Here is a 7,393-nt window from a genome sequence, read left to right as displayed (position 1 = left end):
TCACTCGCCTCCCTGTCACCCTGGCGACATTCCTTGCGGTCGCCATGGAAACAGGAGGCATGGAGAGAGCATCACCGTGTGGGGCGGTGGCAGCGCCCGGCATTATTTCAGGAGGCAGGGAGACACCCGGTGCAAGGTGCTTCGTGTTGTGGCAAGGAGGGAAGGTTTATTTTTACTTGCTCCCACTTCATGTGCCAGTTTTCCCTTCTCTAAGTGTCCAGGTGGCCCTCGCCCTCCCAGCAGCCTTCCCATGGCCCTCCTGCGTGCCGCATGGGGATGTCCCATGGGCAGACTCCAGCCCCACCACTGTCCCAGCTGGGTGAGCTCGGCTGAGCTGCTCCCGTGAAGTCCCTCTGACAGTCACCTCACATGGCGGTTCCTGGTGCCACATCAGGAGATAAAGGCCGTGGCTTGGGGCCCATCAGCTCTTCATGGGAAGGCAGAAGATGAAGAGAATAAACCTTTGCCACTCACAACAGTCTTACCCCTCTGCAGGAGGCATCATCCCCTGGGTGGGACAAGAAGCTGTGAGGAGGAGGGGAGGGACCGGAGGATGACAAGGGCTCTCAGATATTGAGCCCCAGGGACTTGGAAGGTGATCTGTTGGCATAGAGGACCCTAAATCTGTTCCCGCAGAACCTCCCATCCCCGCTCCATGGCTCAAACCTCTTTCTACCCATCTGCGAAAGGACCTGGGACACCAGGGAGCTGCTGGGCCACCGGGGCTGGGGCTTGGCTTTCACTGGCACCTGCATGGCCTTGCAGAGCCCTGCTGAAACCCCAGGCGGCTCTGCTCTGATGGCTGGAAACCCAATTTCATCTAGTCCCTACCCCGCCACTCCTTTGCCGACGCTCTCCTTTGGTCTAACCTGCTCTTCTCCCACTGCACCGACCTCTGCCTCGTGCCCTGGCAGGGGCAGGCAGGGCCCTCCCCGGTTTTGCGGGGCCGAGCGGGTGTTTTCCATTCCAGCCTGGGAACGCGGCTGGAAAAGCCCGGTGTGGCAGGTGCTAGAGCAGCAGAGAGGGAAAACACAGCAGCCAGCCTAATGGGCAGAGAGGAAATGTATGCAAATGTATTCAGAAAGGAATCCGGTGATGCTAATAGACTTGTTAGTCCTCTCTGTAAGCACCGGGAATAATATTTTTATGCTTTAATCATTAAGGGTTTTACTCCAAGCAAGCCCATAAGGACGTGCCAATGGAGGGAGATGTGGAGGAGATGGCCGCGTGGGGACAGGGAGGGTGGCAGCCAGAGCCAGCCTCTGGGGCAAGAGCAGCCCGGGTCACGCAACCCTTGAGTAACCAAATAGACCCGCGGCCAGATGCGATTTGCTTGGGGACGAGGTGACAAATTAAAACATCCATTTGGTTGTATTAAAGCAGCTTTATATTAGTGATTAGATAATGAATATCTAACGGCCCCGTCTTGATGCAGAGGTCCCCTCACGCTGCCGTGAGACCTCCCTGCATAACCGCAGCTGCAAGGAACAAGCCCTGGGTGACCAGGGCTGTTTCTGAATATATTAAAACTTTATAACCAACACTACTAAGCTAATTTCTGTTAAATCTATAAAAATGGCAGTACCTATGTGCTTCTTTCACCCAACACATGCATTACATTGTTTGTAATCCACTTGCAGGAATCTAGGATTAATATTTTCAGTGAAGTTTGTTTCAAACCAGCCCTTGGGAGGATCTTTCTTTTTTTCCTCCAGGGCTGGGCTCTGGGATCCGCATTGCTCCAGCCAGGACACGCGAAGGTGGGGGTGGCTGGTGGGGGGCCACCAGGGAACGGCTGCCCATGACCTGCCGTGGGAGGGAGGGGGTCCGGGTGGGATGTGACAGACGGCCGTAGCGGCCCAATAATTCAGATCTCTCCCGACTTCTTAATTTGCTCCAGGAGACAAGGTGGAGCACCAGGGAGAAGGTGCTGGAAGCAGGACGGGGCCAGGAAGGGCAGAAGGCAGGAGGCTGCCAGCTGGGAGCAGGACAGAGGTTAACGTGCCCACGGGGAACGTCCCTGGAAAGCCCAGCCCTCGCCGGAGGGAGCATCCCCAAGGCCAGAGGATGGGGATCCCTTTCCCTCTGCCTTTTCCCCTTTAACGACACTTCCGCGTGTAACTTGAGACAAGTTTGGGAAGAAAAAAGAGGAAGGGAAAAAAAAAGAAAAAGGGAAAAATCGCGCAGTTATTCTTGCCTCCGCCTCCTCCTCCCTCTCCTCCCCGGCCAGCCAGGAGCCACGTCACCGTCACCCAGCGCTGGTTTCGGGGCTGCTCACCAGGCTCAGCCTGGGGCTCTCCAGGGGGCAAACCCCAACTTTCGGCCTGGAGCAGGGAGAGGAAAGCCCTGGGGGGAGAGAGAGAAAATCCAACTTGGGGGAAAAGTAAGCAAAGGAGACATCCAGCTTGAGCGCCCGGCAGGGGAAAGGAGCTTGTGACCAGGGGAGAGGGGAGCCTGAACTTTTCTCTGCCAGAAGAGAGGGCTCCGTACTGGGGAAAAAAGGAAAGTTGAGCTGGAGGAGAGCGTTCGCTTGGTCAAGGTTCAGGGGGAAAAACTCCCTGCCCTCGCCTTCCCTGCCTGCAGAAATTGCCCCGCTCCCTTCACCCCCGAAGAGCCCCCCCAGCGCCATGAACGTCTTCCGCATCCTGGGGGATGTCTCCCACTTGCTGGCCATCATCATCCTCCTCCTGAAGATCCAGAAGTCCAAGTCCTGTGCCGGTGAGTGCTCCCATGCCCTGGGGAAGGAGGGAGGCCCTTCTCGGAGGGCAGCTCAGCGAGGGGTGCGAGAGAAACGGGTGCCAAAAAGGCTAGCAATAGCCCATGCAAGCTGGCAGCCCTCCCCAGTGGGCTCTTTGAAAGAAGTCATCCTCCTCCGGGAGGTCTCCCTGCCAGGAGGAGAGGGCTGCGTTGGAAGGATGTGATGTGGCAACATCGGGCAGGTGTTGGTGTCGGGGTGGTGAAGCAAAGGGGAGGGCAGCAAGGCGGGAGGGAGATGGAAAACGAGCGCAAAAAGTTGTGGCGGCACCAAAACCGACGACCTCGAGAGAAAGCTGCTTTAGGTCGGAGGTCCTGCCAGCAGGCGGGCAGGTACCAGAGGCTGCCCCGTCCCTGGGTGAGGAAATCAGGGCAGCAGCTTCCCGCAAGAGGATTTTGCTCAAAGTTCGTGGTTTCCTCCCCAAGAGACTTTGGGGCTGGGCTGCAGCACCGTGGCCATCAGCACAGGTAGAGAAACGGCTGGGTCTGCCTGCCTCTCCCTGCCAGCGGTGGCTAAGCTCCACCAGTGTCCCTGGGCTGGTCCCTGATCCCGCAGCTCTTCCCTGGTGGGGCAGATGTTGCATCGCACAACCCCTGGGCAGGGGAAGGGGGTGAGGGAGGGAAGAGAAAGGCATTTTGATGACAGTATGGACTGAATTGGCCAAAGCAGTGAACGCGCCCACCGAGCGCTCGTCCCTACAACGCAAGGCAGGGCTCGGTGGCGTCAGCAGGAGCCTGCCCTGTTGCTTGGGAGACCCCGGCCAGTTCTGGGGTAGGTCTAGAGCTACCGCAGCACCTACATGCCAGACCAGGCTCACAAAGCAAAACACATATATACAACCACTTCCAAAGGCGGCGAAAGGGGAAACCACTGTCCTAAGGGTCCTTCCTCTCATCTGCCTTACCTTCCTTTCTTCTCCCCGCTGCGCAGGTATCTCTGGGAAGAGTCAGATTCTTTTCGCCCTTGTCTTCACAACCCGCTATCTGGACCTGTTCACCACCTTCATCTCTGTCTATAACACCGTGATGAAGGTAAGGAGAGGGCAGTGCGGAAGCAGAGGTTCCCCTCAGCTCACCGTGGTTTCTCGGGGAGGTGAGAGTACGCATTCACTAAGTTTTTTCAGCCAGAGGGAAGAAGGAGCAATTCCACCTTCTTCACTTGTCACCAGCGCTAGAGGGGGTTATACATATGAAGGGTGGATAAAGATGCTTCCTTTGGTGTCATTGGCCCTCCATTGGCCAAAAAACCCCTCACCACGGTCAGTGAGCGAGCTGAGCCCGCCACATTTAGTACCACCAAAACCAGAACAAGACATCATGAATCAAGGCCTGGGTGTCCGGCACAGCAGGAGCAGTGACAGACGGCTGCCGCCAAGCCAGCCTCTTTGCACAGAGGGCTCAAGAAAGTGTGATCCTCATGGCGGGGCAAACTTCAGTTGCCCGCTGGAGTATCTCCAGCAGAAGTCAATCCACCAGCCAGGGCAGAAAAAAAGCATTTACCACTATCTCACCCTGGCACGGCCCCACCAGAACTGGGTTAAAAGATCTTGACTTTGGCAAAGCCATCCTCTCTTCAAGCACAGACGGTGTAATTGCAGGTAAGGTCTTGCCATCTCCCTTCCCTCCCCCAGGTCATTTTTTTGATATGTGCCTACATCACCGTGTACATGATCTACGTGAAATTCCGGAAAACATTTGACAGCGAGAATGACTCCTTTCGCCTTGAGTTCCTGCTGGTCCCTGTCACAGGCCTGTCGTTTCTGGAGAACCACAGCTTCACCCCCTTGGAGGTAAGGAAAACCCGAGGCAGGAAAGGGGCGGGGAAGCAGCAGCCATGCAGCAGAGCGAGCAGCGTGTTGAATGGTTGAGATTTTTAACAGCAAAAGCAGGCAGGAAAGGCAAGGTTGGCAGGCCTTGAGGACCATCTATAGAGCAGCTCAGCGCTGTCTCCTCTCAGTCTTAGGACAGCAGGCTCATTTTCTCCAACTCCAGCAGCACTACTCATCCCCCTCGCATATCGATGCCCTGCCAAATTAAAGCCTTGGCTCTTAACGCGTATCAGTCAGCACCAAGACTCTCCACTGCCTTCATTTTGCGTCTCACAGATACTCTGGACCTTCTCCATCTACCTGGAGTCCGTGGCTATCCTTCCTCAGCTCTTCATGATCAGCAAGACGGGGGAAGCAGAGACCATCACGACACACTACCTTTTCTTCCTGGGCCTCTACCGTGCTCTCTACATTGCCAACTGGGTCTGGCGCTACTACACGGAAAATTTCTATGACCAGATCGCTGTAGTTTCTGGGGTGGTACAAACCATCTTCTACTGTGACTTCTTCTATCTCTACGTTACCAAAGGTAGGTGAAGGGGTTGGTATAAATCCAGAACGTTCATTGAGCACTCTTGCAACACAGGGTGGAGCTGCAGCTTGCCATGCGTTAATCCTCACGTGACTTTATTCTTTGCTGTATTCGTGATGCACATTGTCCAGTGCATCTAAACTAAAATCCAGTTTAAAAAACATCTGTTGAATGCAAGTGGGCATCTCTGCTCACAAGGCTCTAGATGTGCATGTGAAACAAAGCAGATGTTAAACCAGAGCTAAGCCTGGTTTAACCCCACCTTGGGAAGTTAACAATTGAGGTATATTCAATTCTACGTACATTTTGAAAGATTATGAATCACACAAAAAAACTTTGAGGGGGAAAAAAATAGCTGTAGGCAGACAATGTACCTGAGAAAGCAACTGCAGACATATGGAGATATTATTAAGCCTACTTTTTCTTTTGAGGGAAAAGATGTAACGTTCCTAAGAACTGATTCTGTAGGAAGATGGGCATCTGCACGGACAAGACACCCCCTTCTGTTTCCCAAAATCAGATGCCCCTTTCACTTCACCGCCACGCTTTGGTAAATGGCTACATACCAGCGCTAACAAGTGCATCAAGGGCATAAAATCTGGTAGAATACACTATGGTTTGCCGAGGCTGAAGTACGCTTTAAAACACTTTTCTGTCGAGGAGGATGGAAATCGATGAAATCTAGCTGAGCGAACAAATATTTTTTTCCTTCTTCACATTCCCGAAGTAGCCTGCCAAAAGCAGTAGTGACGTCCCGCGTTTGATGTTTCGAGGGATGGATCTTTATCCAGCTATCTGCACGGTAGCTTCATGCAATATACCTGCTGACAGAGAGGCGACAGGAGCACTGAGCAGGTGGCTGCCCTTGGCAGATGAAGACTTCCTTCTGTTATTAAAACATTTTTGTAGCCAGAGAAGTACTTTGTAAAACTGCCATCAAGGTGCTCCACGTCAATTCTTTTTTTTTTTTTTTTTTTTTTTTTAACTAATTCCCATTTTAGCTTCACTCAATTCACGTGTCCTGCGTCCTGTACTTTGTGAGAAATCCATACCCTTTGTAATTGCGGATGGTGGAACAAAAGGGGGGAAAAAACAACTGCTGGCTTTCAGTCTTGCATCGCTGGTGATAAAGCTGCAAAATTTAGATGATACAGGAGGCAGAAGAAAAAACATTTGTCCCTGGGACATCACAGCAGGAGGAGAATTGCCTTTTTTTTTTTTTTTTTCTTTTACACAAATGTTCTGGATCATGGGAGAGAAAAGGTGACTGAAGATATGCAAATGCTTTGCAGTCATTTATGAAAACCAGCAACGTTATAGCAGGTTACCTCTCTCTTACACTTTTGCAAAAAAAAAAAAAAAAAACCCCAACCAAAAAAACCCCACCAAACCTTCAACATCTTTTCAAAACATTTCTAACACAGAAGAGCTCAGACAAAAGGGCAGCGGTGCTGCAAAAAAAGCAAAGATGTGTTACATAAAGAAGTGTATTTAATAGGACTTCAGAGCCCATACCAAAGCATTGTAAAGGGATTTTTATAGAACACAACTTCTCTTTATCTTGTTTTCAAAACTAGATGAGCTCCTTTCTGTTTAACACAAGGACCTGAAAGGTATTCCGAGGAAGCTTTCAGCTCCCAAAAGCTTGTATTTCACAGAACAGCTGTGGTTGGGAGCAACTCGGGGGATCGTCTAATCCACCCCCCTGCTCACAGCAGGGTCACCTAGAGCAGGTTGTTCTAGGTCCTGTCCAGTCAGGTCTTGAGTATCTCCAGGATGGAGCAACTTGTACCAGCGTCTGACCACCCTCCCTGTAAAAAAATTTTTTTCTTACTTTTACGTGGAATTTTCCATTGCCCCATGCCTTGTCACTGGGCACCACTGAGCAGAGTCCGGCTCCGGCTCCTTTACTCCCCCCATCAGGCACTTGTACACGTAGAGAAGATCCCTCTCGGCCTTCTCCAGGCTGAGCAGCCTCAGCTCTCAGCCTGCGCTCTTACATCGGATGCCCTAGTCCCTTAACCGCCCTCGTGGTCTTTCTGGACTTGTTCCAGTACGTCCCTGTCTCTCGTACTGCTTTCCAGCTGGGCAGCCCCCAGTGCACGGGGCTGTTCCACCCCATTTCCCTTTGCTGACCTTCATGAGGTCCCTCTGACCCCATCTGGTCCCTCAGCCGCTCCCCTCCGTTGTGCCCCATCGGCAAACTGCTGAGGGCGCGCACTGCCCTCCCCTCTGGCACCGGGCCCTGGTGCTGCCGAGCAGTACCGGCCCCAGTTCC

General features: G+C 52.7%; 1 protein-coding gene across 1 annotated transcript in view; it reads left to right on the top strand.

Annotated features, from left to right (window-relative positions):
• The first annotated feature begins 1,805 nt into the window (after positions 1 to 1,805).
• The window catches only part of KDELR3 (KDEL endoplasmic reticulum protein retention receptor 3), a 7,113-nt gene continuing 1,525 nt past the window's right edge, over positions 1,806 to 7,393 (top strand). Inside the window, exons 1-4 of the mRNA XM_009475204.2 lie at positions 1,806 to 2,718; positions 3,686 to 3,786; positions 4,386 to 4,544; positions 4,860 to 5,112. Of these exons, the coding sequence (XP_009473479.1) occupies positions 2,628 to 2,718; positions 3,686 to 3,786; positions 4,386 to 4,544; positions 4,860 to 5,112 (604 nt within the window). The 5' untranslated portion in view covers positions 1,806 to 2,627. The remainder of the gene's footprint in view (positions 2,719 to 3,685; positions 3,787 to 4,385; positions 4,545 to 4,859; positions 5,113 to 7,393) is intronic.

The sequence above is a fragment of the Nipponia nippon genome, unplaced genomic scaffold, assembly GCF_047370975.1.
Source record: "Nipponia nippon isolate SJK-2023a ecotype South Korea unplaced genomic scaffold, ASM4737097v1 scaffold_3, whole genome shotgun sequence".
Lineage (NCBI taxonomy): Eukaryota > Metazoa > Chordata > Aves > Pelecaniformes > Threskiornithidae > Nipponia > Nipponia nippon.
The sequence above is the reverse complement of the archived record's forward strand: the minus strand, read 5'-3'. Positions and strand labels throughout refer to the sequence as shown.